This window comes from Lethenteron reissneri, chromosome 26, assembly GCF_015708825.2.
Source record: "Lethenteron reissneri isolate LAM-NWPU_2019-01 chromosome 26, ASM1570882v1, whole genome shotgun sequence".
NCBI classification, from domain to species: domain Eukaryota; kingdom Metazoa; phylum Chordata; class Hyperoartia; order Petromyzontiformes; family Petromyzontidae; genus Lethenteron; species Lethenteron reissneri.
Genome location: NC_083804.1, coordinates 22,858,935 through 22,879,365, shown reverse-complemented (window position 1 = coordinate 22,879,365; position 20,431 = coordinate 22,858,935). Strand labels below are relative to the sequence as shown.

Genomic DNA, 20,431 nt, shown 5'->3' with positions numbered 1-20,431 from the left:
ATAATATAAATGTTTGATGTTTTGTTATGGATCGTTTTACACTTTGTTCTCTTGCCCCATAAATATTTCCACCGTGCCACTGTGTTTTCTAACTTTGCAGACCTGTAATGGTAAATGCACGCATTGCTTTTTTGGTATTCTTACTAAATTCAGTTTTTATTTCACGGGCAAATTTTGCGTTTCGTTTAAGCGTTTTTATGTAGTTTGTAATTTTTGCCGCGCGGTTTTATGTCGCCGCGTATTATTGTTGTTCTGTTTTCCACTGAACGTAAAGTGCCGTGTAAATAAGTTTTTCTTTTTTATGGCTCACGCTGCAGTTATAGTTTTGTACGTCCTGTTTTTGTACAGGTCGGCTATCTCGCAAGAGACGTTCTGTGCCAATGGACGCCCACATTTGTTTGAAATGAAACGTTTTGTTCACCGAACTTTCCCTGCCCTGACAGATGTGGAAGACGTTTAACGATGCATTGATGAATCTATTCATAGCAGTTTTTTTTCTTCTTCACGACTCGGCAACGCATTCAGACTCGAACATGCGCCACGTGACTGGTTCACGAGCCACTAGTGGCCGCTACATTCACCTTCATCATTGTCACCACGTAGTAACAGGCAGTCGATTTGATTAGCATGGTTGGCGAAATAAATTCATACATTTGGCCGCGATAAATGTCTACGTGATAAGCTACTTCTTTGAGTTATCATTTGTGGCCAAGTCGCCTCTGAAAAAAGCTATATAGCTCAGTGGGCCTTACCTGCTAAAATAAAAAAAAGTTTAGTTTATAGTATAATAATAATATGGTGAACTGGAATCTTGATAATCTAGATTTGAAGGTTTCGTGACTGCAGGGACCCATACTCTTTGGTTCTTTCAGTAAAGTCACGTAGGTATAAAATATATTAAATCACGACGTTTCGAGTATGGAATCTTGACAATTCTTCATATCGTGGAGGGGGAGGTGGGGGGGATGAAGGCAATTTATTTAAGATTTTTCTTCTATCGGGTTTTGTATTTTTGTTGTTGTAACTTTGTGACTCGTCCCCTATTGAACATCTGTAAGTAAGAAAAGAGCTTCACAGCTCATCGGATTCCACCAGCCTAACAAAAAAAAGTCAAGATCCCGCTTCTAAATTCCGAACCGTCGTTACGCCCCCTAAGTGGTGCCCCCCCCGCCCCCCCCCTCGTGGATCTTTGCGGAGCGCAGATCCCCCGCAGAGAGTGACACTCGTCGTGGAGCCCGCCACTGTCAAGGAGGGAGACAGCGTCGTCATGGAGTGCAGCACGGACGGGAACCCGCAGCCCTCTTCCTTCGAGTTCTACAGGGTCTTTGTACGTGACGACTCTTGTGGTGGCGACGAAGGATGATCACGCCTGCGACTCTTTGCTTAGACTCAACTCCCGCCGTGTAGCCCTCCGGCCTATGAAAGATTAATGGAGAAAGGACAAAAGAAATAAATAAATAACGTGATGGGGACTTGCTTAAAGGAATGGTTACGGTAGGTGCGTTTGAGATTGTTGGGTAAATGCTGTGAGAATGTCGGCTGCAGGGGCAAAGCAGAACCACACGTCGAACTGTCGAGTGAAAATACGACCTCGCTTTTAGCTGTGTTGTGTCAGCGGGACACAAAATAATAGAATAATTTTTTTTACGTATTTTCTGGTTTCTTTTTGACACCTAAACTTTTGCAGAGTGCCATACCAATTATTCACTTTAATATGAAATATAAACCCATTTTGATGGAACAAAAAAAATAAAAAAAATATGGAGCCGGCTTTGGATAATATTATGTATGGAAGGTTGACTCGAAAAAGCCAAGATAAATGGTGGAAGCTTCAGTCAGTTCTCGATTGAAATTCAAAACAAAACGTTTTACACATTTATAGTCGGTGTGCATCATCAGTCATTCTTGACAGAGGTATGTAAAACACCTAATTCATTCATTTTTCAGCTGGGGAGCCGCTCCTCCCCCCCCCCCGTGCCGCATCACAAAGCCTTTAACCCTTCCCCTGCGCCCAGGAGAAGGAGGAGAGGCGGGAGCGGCTGACCACGGGCGTGCGGGGAGCGCGGCTCACCGTGCCCGCGGTGCAGCGCTCCGACTCGGGCGTCTACGCCTGCACGCCGACCGTCACGCCGCCCGGCCAACCGGGACCGGGCCTCACCGCCGATCGCAAGGCCCTCTACGTGCACTGTGAGAGCGAGCGGGATGCGTGGCACCCTCCCCCCCCATAACCCCCCATCCCCCCGTGGGGTTTCTGAGCAATAATCGTTCGTAAGAGCACCGCTCAGAACCCGCCCAGCGTTTTAACCCTCTGAACAAATTGGCGGTGTCGAGATAAGAAGGCAGCTTCTCATCTCCTTGACTTGCACAAAGCACCGTGAAGAGTATGGACTGAGTCATCCGCTGGACATTCGCGATGCGCCCCCGTGGTTTGACACGCGATGCGCGGATCCCGCCCAACGTACCGCTTGGGTCGTTCATCACAGGTGGTGACGAGTGATGCTTCTCTGGAAGTTCTCATCCCCGACATCTCACCGCCGGCAAAAGCGTTGCGTGCACACAACAAGCCTCACGTTTCGTGCAGCGCCACTTTTATTGCTGGAATGGGGGGATGCCACGGGCGTGGGCTCGCGTTGCTTCATGAAGGGCTGCCACTCGTTCTCAAAAGTGGACGAGCCTGAGACCCGAGTTTTCAGATTACAACCCATGGAGCTCACAGGGCCTGTATACATTTCATTCAGAGCTGTCACAAGTTGGACATGATGGTTACTTTTTCTACCACTTTTTTGTTGTTGTTCCTGTGAGTTTCCAGCGACAAGCTGACTAATCTAAGTGAAAAACATGACAGCAACATTAATCAACTAACTACATTTGCATCATGCGCATTCGTTGTGAAACTGTTCTCTCTCCCTCCCTCTCTCCATCTCTCGTGTGTTTTTTTTACATTTTTTATTTTTTCCGTGTGCCCGGGCCAGTCATGGGCGAGGTGGCGCCCAGCTCGCGGGCACCCGTGGTGGTGCCGCGGGGGGGCACGCTGGCCGTGTGGTGCACCGCCGAGGCGTCCACGACCCTCGTGTGCACCTGGGTCAAGGTGAGCCGAGCGGTGGAACCCGCTCCACCTCGTCGTCTCTGTCCCTCTCTCTGTCGACGACGTTTTAACGGTGTGCGTGCGCGTGTGTTTGTTTGTAGGATTAAGAAAAGGTTCACGTTGCAGATTTTTGGTTTCTGTCAAATTCACTTGAAAGCTTTGCGCACGTGTCCCACCATACATCTGATTTAGGTGTGTCCAGGGTGTGTCAATAGACACGTCAGGAACGTAGCAAAGATGAAGACCCCCCTCATAGCCTTTACACACCGTTGGGATACGTGCTGTTAGCGAGCACCTATCAAGGTCGGCACGGCGCACGAGAGGGTGGGGTGACTAGCAGCATGCCCGGCTGCCTTTGTCTCCTTTGCGGCGATGTTTGCCCATCGCACCAGATTACTCATTTGAGCCGGCCTAGTGGAGGCCCAGGACCGGTTCAGATAATAATCGCCGCTGGTGTCGGCCGCAGCGGGCACGTGATGACACGAACACGAGCAGGTCACGGTGAGCAGCGTTCGCCCGGCGCTCCGCTCGTGAGTTTGGTTGAGGAAGCGTCGCTAGAGCGAGGGCTCAATCGGGGTTCGGTGTCTGTGGTGCGTGCGGCCCCGCAGAACGACCAGGTGCTACTCAAGGGCTTCAAGCTGAGGAAGCAGAACGTGGGCTACACGGACATGGGCGTGTACACGTGCGTGTGCACGCTGGAGGAGGTGCCGGACCTGAGCCGCAACAGCTCCGTGCAAGTGCTTGTGGAAGGTCGTTCGCTCCACTCACTCGCCCACTTCGCTCGCCCCCCCGATCACCCCCCCTGCTCGTTCCCCCACTCACCCCCCCCGCTCTCCCACTCGCTCTCGTGCTCGCTCACCTGCTAGCCTCCCCACTCGTCACCCCACTCGTCCACTCGCTTGCCTGCTCGTCCCCCCACTCACCCCCCCCTCGCTCTCCCACTCACTTGCCCGCTCTCCCCCGCCCCCGCTCGTCAAATCGCACGGCGCTCGCCGTAAACACGGGGACATGTTGCGTGACACATTGGTCGTGAGAGAAAAAATGTAATCGGTTCATATTTTTGGCGGATCGATCACTTTCAAAGACGGACTGCGAAGGGCATCTGCTTAAAGATGATTAAGGATCAGATCAGAATCTTTATTTATCCTGAAGAAATACGATGAGCTTCGAAGCTCTTCTTCACAGATGTCCTGTAGACATTCAATAATTCTCCACTTAAAGTTTTCGTGACTGCAGGAATTCATATTCTCTGGGTCTTTCGGTAAAGTCACATAGATAGGTTCAAATGAATAAAAATAACATAAACAAAAACCACGACATATTCTTGGTTCTTTTGGTAAAGTCACGTAGAAGGGAAGCAATCATCATCACCTGATGATGATTGCTTTTGTTGCAGTCTAAACGTCGTGAGAATTGTATTTTTTAATTATTTTATTGTTTCCCTTCTACGTGACTTTACTGAAAGAACTCAGAATATGAATCCCTGCAGTCACGAAAGCTTTGAATAAAAATTGAAAGACCACGACGTTTCGACCACAACACAAGTGATCCTCCTGATGACGATCGCTTGCGTTGTGGTCGAAACGTCGTGGTTTCTGTTGATTTTATTTTTATGAATTTGAACCTACCTACGTGACTTTACCGAAAAACCCGAAGAATATAAGTTCAATAATTGTTTTTTTCACCCGCACTCATATGCAAATGATTAAAAAAAAACGGCCAACGTTCTCAAAATGTATTTAAATTTGCTCCGCGACTTTTTTGGTAATTTTTTTTGTAATGATCAGCAAGATTGCACGCGTCTTAATTGTCATCTTCGTTAGAGCCTCACGGATTAAAGCGGCACTCTCATTAAGTCTCCCAATGACTCATGCACACCCCCTCGTTTCGGCCTGTGTAACGCAATCCACTTCACAACGTGGATGTGCTGCCCAAGGCAGTCTTCCCTCTCGTTTATTCTCACCGCGTCGCTTCAAGTTACACGGATGTTTGTACGTCGTGTTCACAAGGCCTCCACTTCTTTATTAGTTTTGTTGTTGCTGCTGCTGCTGTTGCTGCATTATTTCCCAATTATATTCCAGCTGTGGATACGGGCAGCGTGTCGTGAAATGACGAAATCTCCATTGGGAATTATTACGCAGCTATCAGCACATCACACTGTGTCAGAGAACCCCCTCCCCCATCTCCAAGATTATGTCATAGAACAACCTCTGCTTTCCCCTCAATAAGCCTCCTCTTTATGCACACACGCGGGCCACACCTTGTACTGCATTACAACGAGTATTCATCACGTGTCAATCACATCCTTAAGCCTTAGAGTTGGAATTTTGGCAAATTTAATTAAAAGCCAAGTTTATTGTTATGGGGGTTTTTTTTTCTCCTGCAGTCAACTCACGGTAACTTGAGAATCTGCTTTAGTAATGGGTGGTTGTCCAGAATAAAACCCAGTAAATGAGCAGTGCTGTGGCTCAATGAGCCCAGCACCACGCAGCAACCCCTCAGCTTCTGACACGGGCATCTCAGCCGCCCCCCTCGCCGCCCCCACAATTGCCACTCGCTCCTCCCTGCCAACACAGCCTCTCCCATCATCCAGTGAGTGTGACCAAATCACCCTCAATTCACCCGATCTTGTGGCATATGAACAGCTGAGCAGGACGGAGCCTGGGTGGTTGTGGATGGGAGAGTGCCAGGGAAGACCGGGCTCGTGTCAGCGTGGGCTGCGAGTTGGCCAGGCTATGGCAATGCAGTAATGGATGTCAGAATCAGAATATTTATTCATACTGCAGGAGGAATCCGATGAGCTATGAAGCACTTATTCACAGATGTCCAGTAGAGGCAGATCAGAACGTTACAACAAAACGATAGCAGTGCAAAGTATAGGAAAGGTAAACGAATCCCTTAAATACCATATAAATAAAAGTAAACACTGAGCTATTAGATTCGTTTTTCAGAAGCGACCTGGCCACAAATGATAGCTCAATGAAGTGGCTTATCATGTGGAGCTTTGAGGATGTATTTCCTTATATGTGTCAGTAGGCTTTCTCCGTGTAATATAATTTCTTTGCACGTTCCAAATTCTCATGAATTGAATTGACCAATCATCCCATTGCAAGACCCTCTTGAAAATAGTGTGATCAAAATAAAGGACATGACTATTTTAGACCTCGCTCGTGAGATGGGGCATGGTGGCTCAGAGGTCACCGAAGCGTGCTGAGACTCTGGGTTCCAATCCACAATGCAGGCACGTGTGATTCAACCGGGTGATTGTCGAGCGTACTGAGTTGGTGGTCTCAGCCCAGTCACCAATGGCTATACGCACAAAAAAACAAATTAAATATATAGTTCCATACTTTTTTTGGCAAAATTCTGGCGTTAAATTTTTTTTATATTGGTTTGACTCGTAAATGGATTTACTGTCATGTGACGAGCATTGATGACTAATGTTCCGCTTGTTTACAAAGGAAAGCCTCACTAAGTTTCAAGACTCTTTGCAGTAGGGGACGCTGTTGCTATGTGTCATCCCCATTAAGTCATTTGCGATGTCATTTTCAGCCTTGGGATGTTTGGCCAACATGAGTTACATAGGTGGAAACCAGAGAACCCTGAGGAAACCCATGCAGAATAGGGGAGAACATGCAAACTCCACAGACGAAAGGTGCCCGAATTGGGAATCGAACATAGGACGTTCTTGCTGCGAGGCAGGGGTGTCAACCACTGCGCCACCACCCTGCCGCCCAATTGGTCTCGGTGGCGGGGCTGGTGGTAAAACGCTGCCCCCTGCTGTGTGGAATCGAGCTCACTCGACGGGATCTCAGAGGTGGCTCTGTGATATCCTCTTCTGTGGGCCGTTCTCTCTCTAAGCGCTGCTCAGGGACAGAACCGAACGGATACTTTGTGTTGGGGTACGAAAAGGATTATCATCATAATCAACACTACTACTATTATTCTTATAATTTAATAATATTAACATCTCGCCACAGTGGCAAGATGTTAACTGCCTCGCCTGGTATGCAGGAGTTTGTGGGTTCAATCCCGACCCTGACGCGGGTATACTTGGAATTTGCGTGTCTCTCTTCCCGTAGTCACGTGTTTTTTTTTCTGCCGGTCCTCCGGTTTTTCCCTCCACATTTAGAAGCAACATGCGTTTTGAGTATTTGGCTGATATAAATTTCCACGCGATAAGCCACTTCGTCGAGATATCATTGTGGCCAGGTCGCTTCGAAAAAATAAATATATCGTTCAGTGGGCCTTACCTGGTGAAATAAAAAATGGTTTAGTTTTTGTATATTAATGTTATTATTTGTAAAAACGCTGTCCTTGTTCATGGGATCCTATTTTGCCAGTATCAAGATGACGAGGGTCCCATAGATATAGCAGCTCGACTCGAGCTCTTAATGCTTTGATATTTGCATTGACTCTGTGTGTTCTCTGGTCTAACACTGGCGGTGAGACAAGGCCACAGAGGAGGCCGTCTCTGGTGTAGGCCAATCATTTTCAAGGACAATACACATATATATCATCAAAGCGCTTTTCCCTACATGTTTTACCACAAGCGTGTGTGGTTAATGCAGACTTGATGAGAGGTGTTCTATTTGGTGTTCGAACACCTGTATCCTTGCCGGAAAGGGTAAAGCCTATTCCTTTTTGTTGTTGTTCACCAACTGTCTCTGCCTGTTGGTCCATGCTCCTCCGCAGGTCCCCCAGCGCTGCAGGGACAGCCGAGCACGTGCGTTGATGTGAACGAGAGCCTGGAGCTCGCATGCACCATGCAGGGCTTTCCCAGGCCCCACGTCATGTGGAGCATCACCGGGAGCCAGGTGGGTGCCTCCGTCTCCCCGTGGAGCCGCGCAAACCACGGCGTTGTTCGCGTCGTCGGTTGGCTGCGTGCGGTGCGAACGGAGTTTAACGTGCATACATGCGCCGTGCGGAAGTATAGAAGCGACAAAATAACTGAGGGCATCATTGCGCCTCCTCCTTCTTATATATTATTTTATTGAACAGAAACACAAGTTTTTTTTTACATCCCATCAGCTACGTGGCCCCCTTGAAACGCAATATGTTCTTGCCGTTGTTAATTTGGAATACGGTATTCATTTTAAGTGTCTGACTGAACCATCCAGAATGTGCCCGACCTTGTCAGATTTCAGAAGCTAAGCAGGGATGAGCGTGAATAGTGATTGGATAGGCGATCACCACGGACAATGAAGTTGCAATGGGTTGCTGCGGGGATACATTGTGGGCAGCAGAGAGCAGTGCAGCAAAGTATGTTCTGTTCTGTACTGAACCTCTGATGAGCGCGGTTGGCCACGTACGTTGCGAAAGAAGTTCAACATACATAGTACATACAGGAAAGTTCCGGACGATGGGGGCAGCAAAAGAAATAGGCGACCTTCCACTGAGTGAAGGTTGACTGGAGGCTTCCACGGCCAGCGCTTTGATTGCTTGACCGAACCATCCAGAATGTGCGTAGGGAGGGAATAGAGTGAGATGAGAGGCAAGGGGTGGGCAGGAGCGAATCCGCGGAGGATTCTTGAAGACAGCGAATGCAATCTTGAAAGTTAATCCGGGATCGCACACAGGAGCCGCTGATCCCATATGAGCAGCAACTCGCTCTTGAATTTATTCCGGCCGCTGGATGTGATGACCGCAACGGATTGTTTCCCAGATTCAAAGTGGCTGACACGAACGCACTTAAAACGGTTTGGACCGGGAACGTATCAGATATGTGCGCAATCATCTCACCTCCGTGCTCCGGGGAGCGCTTGCCCCGTGCGCGCACCCAAGGAGGAGGGTGCGGCGTTTATGGGAACGGGGAGGTGGGGGGGAAGTTAACGTTTGGCTGCGTTTTATCCGATGTAGACTCGCGTTCAAAAGATTACGATGAAAGCACCAGCCGCTCACTTTCATCAACCGCCCTCCGCCGAGGTCCATTTTAATACGAGCACGAACAACGGGCGCTGATGAGAATTCATTTTTGCGAGGTGCCACGTGAAAATTAAACGCCTAAAAATAACTGCACCGATCGGCGTTTAGTGCTTGTCTGAGGCCCCGTGTTAAATATACTAATTCATTATCAAGGATAACGTACATTTTTGTTAATCCACTGCTAGATGAAGGACACGTGTTGGTCATGGAGGTTGTTGGACAATACTTCACCACACTGGTCGGTGTTTGAGAGTGGTGGCGCAGTGGTTAGCGCGCTACATCACGAACCGAGTCTGATTCCTGCTCATTAACAGCACCTGTTCAGTCTATACGGAGGATCTTTGTCACACTGGTCAGTGCATGTTGGATATCGCTCGCCACTGATGTTAACCGTGGGCAGGAATTTTACTTGGGTCGCCAGGTTCACAGCGCAGTACGCTAACCACTGTTAACTGGTTCCTCCCAATTGTTTAATGTTATTTGATAGGCCAGGTTACGTTTACAACTGTAAATAAAGTACGTTTTTGCATATTTGTAAACAAATTCTATTCTGCTTCTCATGTGCATGTTTACGAGGCGGTGCTAATTGTGTATTTACCACAGTGGTGGAGGTTTCCAGTATAAATACACATTTCACAGGGACAAGAAAAAAAATCATCATATCCTTAGCGTGCTATGGAGCGCGGGTGGACGGTATCGTGGTTACAATTAAAATAGTTTGATTTGCGGCTACGGCTAACATCAGTGGCGAGTGATGTATTAGAGTGGCCAGTGTGATCAAGTGCGGTCAAACAAACCCCATGCTGACATTAAATGTGGAGGGCCTTCATCCAGAAGCAGATTCACAGTGGCTGATTTTGATGAGATAATCTTATCATAACAAGGTGATCGTCAGCATTTGCAGGGATTTTTGGAGGCCTTGACCTTGGGAGGTGCTATACATAAACTGCTGTCATATGGTATTTTATAAAAAAAAATAGTTGAAGGAGCATTGATTAAACACCAAGTTTAGCAGTTGCGGATTGCATTAGTTGTCAATCTTTACACAAAGTTTTCAATTTATCAATACATTTGTCAGTGGATCTTGCTCCCAAGGATGCGATCTGATGATAACTTACCTGTGTAGGGACATATGACGTCACTACTATGTCGGGACTGTACGAGCGTAGGGACATTTGACGTCACTACCGTGTCGGCTCGGTATGGGCGCTGTAGGCGGGTGTCACGGGGGTCGTGTCAGGCCGTGGCACTCCGCGTGAACCCAACAGGACACGTGACCGAATAAAGGGGGGCCAGGGGCCCCAGGGGGAAGCTTTGGGGTCACTTGGATCGAGAAGGGGGGATGGCCTGGAGCGGAGCCGGCCACGCCGGAGTGGTTATAAGCGGGGCGTGAACGGGGACCAGGCTTTCGTGACTGCAGGAATTACTCTTTGGTTCTTTCGGTAAAGTCACGTATAAAGATAAAATAATAAATTAAATACTAGCATACGACGTTTCGATTGCAACACAAGCAATCATCATCAGGTATAAATGAAATAGAAACACAAATCTAGTATACTTAGAAATGTAATGTAATACAACAGTCGGATAACATAACAGTCAACACCCTACCTGGTTGATTACGTTCTTCCTGAGAATGTTAAATTTGAGAGAGAGAGATAAAACACAGAACCAGAAACATATAGAAAGACATATAAGCAGACATATCACAGAGATACATAGAGAGAGAACAAACATAGGCACACAGAGAAAGCAACGCCTCTGTGTCGAGGCCTTAAATAGAGAGAGGGGGCGGGGGCGGAGAGAGAGGGAGGGGTTACAGAAAATTAGCATGTCAATGAGTAGCACGACGAGTGGTACGGTGCGAAAGCTTGAAAATTAGGGGACAGGGAGAGAGACAAACGTAATCAACCAGGCATTGCGTTAATTGTGTGTTGACCGACTCTCTGTGTTGCATTACATTACATTTCGATATTTTGCTAGGTTATTTAATTTAGTGTGTCTCTCTCCCTGTACCACTCGTCGTGCTACTCATTGACCAGGCAGCAAGCCTTGAGCAGGAAGGAAACACCATCACAATTTAAGGCACTCATTCTAGCTGTGAAGTTCTTAACCATGACAATTATTAGAACCAAATATTTATATGCATTACGTGACATTCGTATGGTAGGTCATCCACAACGAACTCTAAGCAACCTCTGCATTTGCATGCTTTTAGTATAATAGTGATAATGTAACAGACCCTTGTGAACCCACCGCAGGATGAAGGCCCTCACATGCCATGTCCACTCGATATGCTGGCACGAAAATAGTAATGTAACATGATGAAGACCAGAACCGGCTAATGTACTGCACCAGAGTCTCTAATGGTTGTCAACATAAACACCACGACCGATGGACTTTGAGGCGTCGCGGCCATAATGTCATTTAGCTTTGTTTAGTGCGATGCTCACGGGCACAGTCAACAGTTGCGCGGTGGGTCCTCTAATTAAGCTGAGCAGGGTTGAGTGAAGAGACCCCAGAAGTGAGCCTGGGTAGGGCAGGGGCAAGCGGCAGGGTGCATTTGTATTGCGAGAAGATCGAAGTGGCTCACGCTAATAAGGGCGCACGCGGGCACCCATTGGGCACAAACGCCGAACAAACAGGGACAGCCGCGGGGACCGGCTCGCCACGGCCGTTGTCAATCTCTGCCTCTCTAAGAATTCGCGACAAGGTTTGCCTTCGTTTGGCACCGCGAGTCTGGGGACATTTCCACTTGGAATATTATTATATTTTCTTAATGTGGCTCAGTCTGGCTTATGCAGATCATGGATCTTGAACACGCTTTTCGCGAGTGCATTTCTTACGATTCATTTTACGGACATGGTCAATTATCGCCGTTCGCGCGCTTTGCGTTCCAAGCCTGCGTGGCGCATCTGCTGCACGGTGCAAGGGACTGTGTGTGGTCACATGTTTCTCACGGCCAGATTGGTGTTGCTCTTTTTTCTGGGTTAATTTTTACATGGAGAATTCTAAATGGATATTTCTTACAAGCTATTAGTGCCAGCAATTTTATTTCCTCTGAGGCGCAACTTCAAGTTATGAGCTGCCGTTTGGTATGAAAATTATAGCATTAGCCTTTCTGGTTTAAGCTGACTGCTTATGCGGCGTACATATAAATGGAACCGAAAGTACAACTATCTATCCCATAGGAGAAAAAATATATGAAACATTGCGCTCAATATTCTCATTAAATCACAAATATATTTTGTTGTAAATTACAAGTACTCAAAATGCACTTCAAGATTATAACCGTCAGCTACGAATGCTTATTTTCGTATTGTGTTCAGGCCTTAATGAAAATGCACAACATATTTTAACCATAAGCAACAAACACAATTTAAATTGTAATTTTTCCAAGAAGTCAATGAATAACAAATTGAACTGTGGAGGGCGATATAAGTGGCTGGATGAGAGTCATTTTTAATGTACAACAGCGGGTGTTTTTTTGCTAATTCTCATCATGTACGTGATTAATCAGCGCGTTTATCTATTTATCATACATTGCCCTTTTCTTTATACTTTTTAAAATAGGTATCCAATTAAAAACGGGCATATGTGCAGCGCTTGGGCAATGGAGAATGTTTTATCCCATCGCTGAATCGGCTTTCGCACAAATACAACACGCGAAGCGCTGCAGTCCAGCGCCTCCCGCAGCGTACTTCTTTTGGCACCCTCGTCGAGCTAATGATAATATAATTACAAGCGACCCCCGATCTTGAACTTGGATCATATCCCCAGGCCTCGGGGCCTTCTTCGCCGTGGTCCCGCCGTCGCCTGCAAACGCCTCTCCCCCTTATTGCTCGTGCCGTGCGCTTGTGCGTGCGCGCAACGTCGTGTGCTCCGTTCGTCTGTCGTTTCAGTCCGAGGAGTGGGAGGAGCAGAATGCTCTGCTCATAAGTCGGCTGGCGGTGTCTGGCTTGGAGCCAGCGCAGCAGGAGGTGACATGCAACGCCAGCAACCGGCTGGGCACGGAGGGGCGACGCTTCACCCTGAGCCGCAGCTGTCAGTACCAAATCCTCTCAAGCAACAATTTGCCTCTCGCTGAGTGTAGCAGTAAGATCCATAACATTTCTGCCATTTGAATTTCTAAATACAAAAGTGTTTACTTTGAAAAAAAAAAGTACACTAGAACCCCCCCCCCCCGCCTTCCAAAGTCGGCACAAAACCGGCGATCTGAAATTTTAAAATAGTATGCGTTTTGTTGCCTAAACTTTTGACAGAATTGTGAAGTATTGTAAATGGGTGTTTGGATTAACAACCCTGCCAATTAATTATTATGGCTAAATCAAATCGGTTCTACTGTATTTGCTGTGTGTGTGTGTTTGTTAAATGGGGTGCACTGCGTTAAATGAGATGCCATTTCTCGTCGCGTTATTTCCTTGTCAGATATTGCCTTGTCAGATATTGCCACCAAAACGAAGCTTCATAGGTAAACATGCAGCGCTGGGGCGCGACACCATGCATGCCGCACGCTCGCTCGCAACAACAGAGCCCCGTTCTATTCAGACAAGGAGAAACTTTTAACCCCATATAATATGCAAAGATTAATTTTACTTTGCAAAACTATTTCCTCACCCCTACCGCCCCGCCCCCCCCCCCCTTACATCGGCAATGACAGCTAAATAACCAATTTACGGACAAACCAGAAGAGATGGCAGCAATATAATTTCGACAAAGGAATGTAATTGCACTTGAAATGGAAAATTAAACATTATTTTTCGAAAACGTCAAAACTTAATTGCACACTCACATCCGAACAAGCCCTACAATGCAAGGGAAGATCGCTTCGATGAAAAAAACCGTGCGGTTGCTCCTTGTTTGCTGCGCCAAAAACGGCATCGGTCGCTTTTGCTTTTGTGTCCAATTGTGTTGTGTTCTGCTCCCTGGTGTCTACTTGACAGGGAGAGCCTGTGTTGACATTGCGCATATTATTATTATGGATAGCCGGTAAAGCTGGCGATAATATTACTGTTGGCTGCCTGAATCTGTCGAAGGTGTGAAGAGAATTCATGCTGACTTGTTGTGTGGGGGGATTTGGGTCACATTTAATGGAGTGCCGCTGGTGTATATATTCTGCTCTATGTGATGTACTATGTAAATACTAATAAGGTGGGATCATACGATCGGTAGGTACAGGTGCATGCCTGCGATTGCTTGCTTACACTACTGCTGGCAGAAGGAACTTCACTAGAGGGAGCTCTGGAGGGTCCCTTGAGAGGCTATTTTGGCCTACTCGAGATGTCTGGGATGCGGTGGAAGTTCCCACATTTTATCCCACCACGTACAGATGGACTAAATGTAGCCGTTGTATGCTGTTTGATCTGGGGTCGTTAACCAAAATAAAAAGAAGAGCTGTTTTTTTAAGTAAGTAAATATACAAACCTCAATAGTTCAAGAGCTGCAATGCACGTGGTGAATACGAGATGGTGGTCCTTAATAAATAATGTCACAAAGCAGTCCTTAATTGAGCCACATTCGCCTCTGGGGCTGCAGGTTTGCCGATTCCCTGCCCACGGTGAACTGAACTTCCGCGGTGAATTGGACTTCCATTTTTTTGTTCGAATTTCAAGAGCCACCACAGGAGTCCTTAAAGAGCCACCGCATGCAGCTCCGGATCTGCAGGTTACCGACCCCTGGTGTTAGATGGACAGAGGCAGTGGGAGATGGGGGGGGGGATTTCAGAAATTCGCCACCATTGCTTTGACTGTCGAGCCAGGCGATTGGATGGAACCAGCGATCTCTAAATTTGCAAGTCCGATGGACTAATCGTTACACCACTGTGGCAGCGTTCTAAAAACGATCCAGACGGGAAAGAGGAATGGATAAGCAGGATATTTTCCGGAGCAACCATCTGGCTGCAAAATCAATACAATGGTGTACGTTTGATTAATTCACGTACAAATAGCTAGCTACAAGAAAATAGGGATGTATTTCCACATATACATAGACTAATTTTAGCACAGTTCTAAGCAAAATAACATTGCAATACGGGCTTTACACAGTCTTGTAAAATAATGCAGGTGTGGAGGAGGTTTGTTGGCAGAAAAATGTTAATTTTATCCATTTGCACACAACAATAATATAGTTAGTCACCGAGGCCACGGCGAGGCTGTAGATAGCGAGGCTGCTTTTTATTCTCTCTGCATGTTACTTTTTTATTTTTGCATTCATGGGATTGTAGAGAATCTTGACAGGGTGTGTTTGGATTGGAATTGCATTCATATCCTCCGATGTTCTGGCTGGTTTGACAATGATCAATGATAATTGGGTTTCACTCGAAGCGGGAGGTACAGTGGTGGCTCTGCAATCTGGAGAGAGAGTTGCATTTGTTTAGAGTATCTCGGTGTGCGGATCAGGAGTCTGGCACTGGAAGACGATATTGATAGTGGCAGTGGGAGGCACATCCTGACCAACACACACCTCCCCAACCACCACCTCTTCAATCCACAGAAACAGGTCCCCCTTATAGCCTCATCAGACTTTTGTGGCAAGTGCTGTTCGCAAGCACCTACGAAGGCCGGCATGGCACACGAGGGGGTGGGTGGACAGCATCACGCCCGACCGCCGTTGTCTCCCCAGTGGCGATGTTTACACACCGCACCAGGTACTCACTTCAGGCTGAGTTGACCTAGGGGAGGCCCAGGACCAGTTTAGATAATCGTCACTGGTGTGGATGCGAGTGGGAATCGAACTAGGGCCGCCGGCTTCATAGTGCAGTGTGCTAACTGCTGTACTCTGCAAGCGCACTCGCCTGCAATTTATGTAACATCCCCTTCAGATTTCTCTTCCAACACGCATGTGGCCGTGCTATTCGAGCCTCTGCCTTTGGCCATAGATGCTGCAATATTGGCTCGGCGTGATTTAAAGCTTTCGTGGCTGCAGGAATTCACATTCTTTGGGTCTTTTGGTAAAGTCACGTGGATAGGTTCAAAGAAAATAACAAAATAACTAAAAACTACGACGTTTCGATCGCAACACAAGCGGTCGTCATCCTGATGTTATTTTCTTTGAACCTATCAACGTGACTTTACCGAAAGACCCAAAGAATTTGGTTCGGCGTGCTAATACTACATCGATTGAAATCGAATCTTAATGACGTCACACTCCCCGAAATGTGTGCGTAAGAATCGCTTGTTCGTAATGTGTGGCAATGTACACGCTCCTGTTACATCTAGGTTAAAGGAGCGAACAAAAAAAATATGTATAAATTGTATGGACAAAAAACCGCAACAACAAAATTCAAATGAGATGGAAAGTGAGACAATTTTTGTTAAAATCAATCATTGAAACGAATTGGAACCTCACAGCGTTATCATTCTTTAATTCTTGGGGGAGGTAAAGCAGGTGGATTGCTTCACTATTCTGGCAAATCTCTCGATGATGCTGGATGTAATTACCAGCGAAACATCGTATTCAAATTGTAAATGTTGTGGCTTGACTCTTCAACACACCGGTGGGCTGAAGAATTAACTAATTGGCGCGTTATTTACGTTACAAACCTTACTGGCTGTGTAGGGTGGTGAAGGGTTATGACACATTTATACTTACACGATGTAACCCAAAAACCTTTATTATGAATCATATTGGTCGCAAAAGTCTACGTGTTAAACGCTTGCTGTTGGCCCTCCACATGTGGTCCAGGATAAGGCAATGCGCCTCTACGAACCCATGTATTTAATCAATGCCGTATTATTTTAATAATAATGAAATTATAATAATGCCCATTATTTAGCTATGGAAATCTTCGCCGAGTCTCAAGACTCACTTTAGGAGAGTCAAAAGAGTTTGTGACTTAACGTGGAAGGAGACCAGAGTCCCTGGAGAAACCTATTGGATATCTGTAAAAAAAGAGCTTCACAGCTCATCAGATTTCTCCGGGATAAATAAAAAATTGTGATTAAATAGTCTGAACCCCACAGTTCGCATAGCGGTGGGCGCAACGCTCGGCGCTGCCATTTCCCGGCAACACCACGCAAGGCCCCCTGACACGACGCTTGGCCAACCGTGGCCATCACCAATCCCGAGCGCCGACAAGGCCGCGGTGCCGCTTGCGAATATTGCGATGGGACGTATGAATATGTACGTATGTCGAACTCCTTTCGCACCGTACGTAGCCAATCGTGCTCTAGCGGAGGTGCCGGGGGGAAGGACGAGATGGAGGACGCGGTTTTCAGGGAGGTTTGTTTGCTGCCGTGGGGATGCTGGCGTTGCGTGACAGAGGGTCGTCGTGGCCCCGCGTGTCTCCTGTCGCCCGCCAGGCTGGCTGCAGAACGCCCTCGTCCTGGCCCTGGCGGTGGGCGGCGCGCTGCTGCTGGCGCTCGTCGTCGTGGTCGTGGTCCTGGTGGTGAAGCTGAAGCGCAGGAGGGGCCGCGCGCCGCCCGACAAGACGCCCAGGCAAGTGGCGCGTTCCACCGGAGCGTCGCCGCCGCCGCCGTTAGCTGCCGCGTCGTTTCGCCGGCGACGTCCGACGTTTCGCTGCGCGCGCCCCGAGGGCTTCTTGAAGAAGTGGCGCACAGCCGTGGGCTCGTCAGCACTGCCGCGAGAAATCTGACGCACGAGCGGAGTTTTATCTGCCCCCCACTACGTCCCTTTGCCCCCTAAATATATGACAGTAATGGAATTGTCACCACTTATTATCCCTTTGTTTATTGCATTATTGTTTTTTCATATGAATTGTATTTTTTATGTCGCGACAACATTGCTAACTACTTGCCGACTGATTTAATTCCAAACGGATTAAATTCGTAATGCGTTATGCTTGACAAAGTCTATTTAAATCAATTACGGCCATTGATTGTTAAATTGATTTAACAAAAAAAAATCAGCATGCAAAATAAGGCAACACATTAGCAAGGCCCTTTGGTCTCGCTCTTTGTGTACATATAGATTGTACTTTGGATAGAAAAGGGACCTTGTTTAGCGAAATACTCAATAATAATTAATAAATTACAGACCTTTGTCAATCCACTGCTGCAGGAAGGCCTTCCCACGCCTTTTGTTTGGCCACACTTCGCCGCGCCGTCGTTCCCTGTGGGTTCGTGAAGGCAAAGAGCCACTCACCACGGATGTGAGCCGTGGCCAGGAATACAACTCGGGGTTGATGGGTTTTGTAGTGCAGTCTGCTAACCGCTCCACTTCCGTTTTCACTTCCAGATAAACATATCAGAGTATATATGTGTGTTTGTTTGTGTGTTAGGGAGCGGTAGTGTAACGGTTAGTGCGCTTCGCTACGAACTCGGTGTCCCGAGTCGGTGACCCGAGTTCGATTCTCGTTCATGGCTAACACCAAGTGACGATTATCTGAACCGGTCCTGGGCATCGCTTAGGTCGACTCAGCCCCAAATGAGTACCTGGTGCGGTGTGTAAACATCGCCACTAGGGAGACAAAGGCGGTCGGGCGTGGTGCTGGCCACTCACCCCCCTCGTGTGCCATTCCGGCCTTCATAGGTGCTACTCGCTAACAGCACTTGCCCCAACAGTTTGTTAAGACTATACGGGGGACATTCGTTTGTTTGTTTGTTTGTGTTACACTCTACCTCTCTGAAATCTCGATGTGCTGTGAAGAAGGGTCATCAATGCTTTTGTTGTTGTAATAATGAAGAATGTGCCTTGTTTCTTGTAGAACTTCAAACAATGAAAAGCCTGAACAAGAGCCGCTCAAGAAGGGTTCACTGGTGGACACCACCAAGGTGTGAAGAGGCTGGGAACCAGCCACAGGATTACTCTCCTTCACAAGCTGCCTTGACACGACAAACGCCTCCACCCACAATCAGAATCTTTATTTATCCCGGAGGAATCCAATGAGCTGTAAAGCTCTTTTTCCACACGTCCCATAGGGGCGGGCAGGCAGGATGGGGTGGGTTCAGCGAGTTATATCTACAAGCAATACAATAGGCAAGATTGGAGAAAAGGGTTTCAACTCGCTTAAAATAAATATGTATATACATATAAATACACGTAATACCCAACGGGGAGGAGTGCGCGCAGATGTTTACGGGATCTTATGAGAGGTAGAATTATGGGATGAGTCTCCGAGTTGCCTTCTGGCAAAATAATAATAATTCCTCGTGACTTCCACTTGTGGTTTTTATTGAATATCCAAAAATGTTGCGGACTTGGATAATACACCTGATGGATTTAATTTGTACAGTGTAAAATAGTACCGTTAGGTTTGTAAATATTTTTGTAAATTATTGTACAGGTTGACTTGGAAATGAGATTGTGTTTTTTGTAATATTTAAATAATTTGTCATTTACGAAATAAATAAGTAATATATCACGTTTATTGTTTTTCAGGTTTTTGTTAAAGTAACATATGAAATGTATGCCTTTTGTATATACTGTGCTTTAAATAGCTGTTTAAAACGTACTGGCTTATAGTTTTCTCTTTCACAAGGGGAAAAGATTCACATTCCATGCTGTCATGCATGTGTTTATTCTAAGAGAGAGAATGGAATATCTAACGGTTGCCTGTCATGCTGCAGTAATTATGCACTTCCGTATCGACGACTTCCATTGATCAGCCACACGTCCAATTAACATTGCAAAAAACAACCTCAATACATTTGTCAAGAACACCGCCTTAAAAAAAGATAAATTATATAATAGTTTACGCTTTGGGCAATGGGCCTTCCTCACGGCACACGGAGAGGCCAGTGAGGTCGGCTACGTACCGTGCGAAAGACGTTCAACATACATATACTTACGGTGTGTGCGTTAGCAAGCGCCTACAAGGCCAGCATGGCACGTGAAGGAGGTGGGGCACCGAGCAGCACCAGGTGGGTCCGTGAATGCTCTCCCTGCTATGATGATCTCCAGCACCGTACCGCCGGCAAGCGGTGAGGTCCTCAGGAAATGTGCCTAAAACCCATACGTAGACCAACGTATGGGTTATCGTCTTCCCTGGCTGGTGAATCTTCACGTACATTGGTAATGTACGCAGAAATACACAATTTTTGACTCGTTATTGCATTATACAGGGTGTTTAAAAGAGATGGACCCAATTTCAAAGCAGTATATTTCACGATGGCAACATTTTACAATTACACAAAACGTTACAAACGGTTTAATGAGTTATCACGTTTTACTAACCATTTTATAAATGCTCTATGTGCCTTCCACCTGCTGTACGGACAACATCGAGACGATAGTTGAATTCGTCCCGAACGCCTCTCAAAGTGTCTTCTTCACTGCTGCCGTGATTCTGTTTTTGAGGTCATCCAGATTAGTCGCTAATGGTGGCACAAAAATACGGTCTTTGTGCCACCATGCTCTTTGACATTGGCGGATCAATGCCAAAACGCCGTTGAAACGCACGCTGCACCGCAATTACGGATTCAGTCTTTCTGAACTGCAGAACGCAAAACGCCTTGTGTTACG

General features: G+C 46.9%; 1 protein-coding gene across 3 annotated transcripts in view; it reads left to right on the top strand.

Annotated features, from left to right (window-relative positions):
• LOC133347880 (CD166 antigen-like) overlaps window positions 1-19,331 on the top strand; it is a 61,155-nt gene extending 41,824 nt beyond the window's left edge. For 2 of the 3 annotated variants that reach the window (XM_061560599.1, XM_061560598.1), the window contains 8 exons: window positions 1,203-1,327; window positions 2,016-2,187; window positions 2,973-3,088; window positions 3,694-3,835; window positions 7,781-7,902; window positions 12,913-13,105; window positions 17,311-17,446; window positions 18,675-19,331. In XM_061560599.1, the coding sequence (XP_061416583.1) occupies window positions 1,203-1,327; window positions 2,016-2,187; window positions 2,973-3,088; window positions 3,694-3,835; window positions 7,781-7,902; window positions 12,913-13,105; window positions 17,311-17,446; window positions 18,675-18,747 (1,079 nt within the window). In that variant the 3' untranslated portion in view covers window positions 18,748-19,331. The remainder of the gene's footprint in view (window positions 1-1,202; window positions 1,328-2,015; window positions 2,188-2,972; window positions 3,089-3,693; window positions 3,836-7,780; window positions 7,903-12,912; window positions 13,106-17,310; window positions 17,447-18,674) is intronic. The other variant, XM_061560600.1, reaches the window with a different exon arrangement.
• Window positions 19,332-20,431: the final 1,100 nt, after the last annotated feature.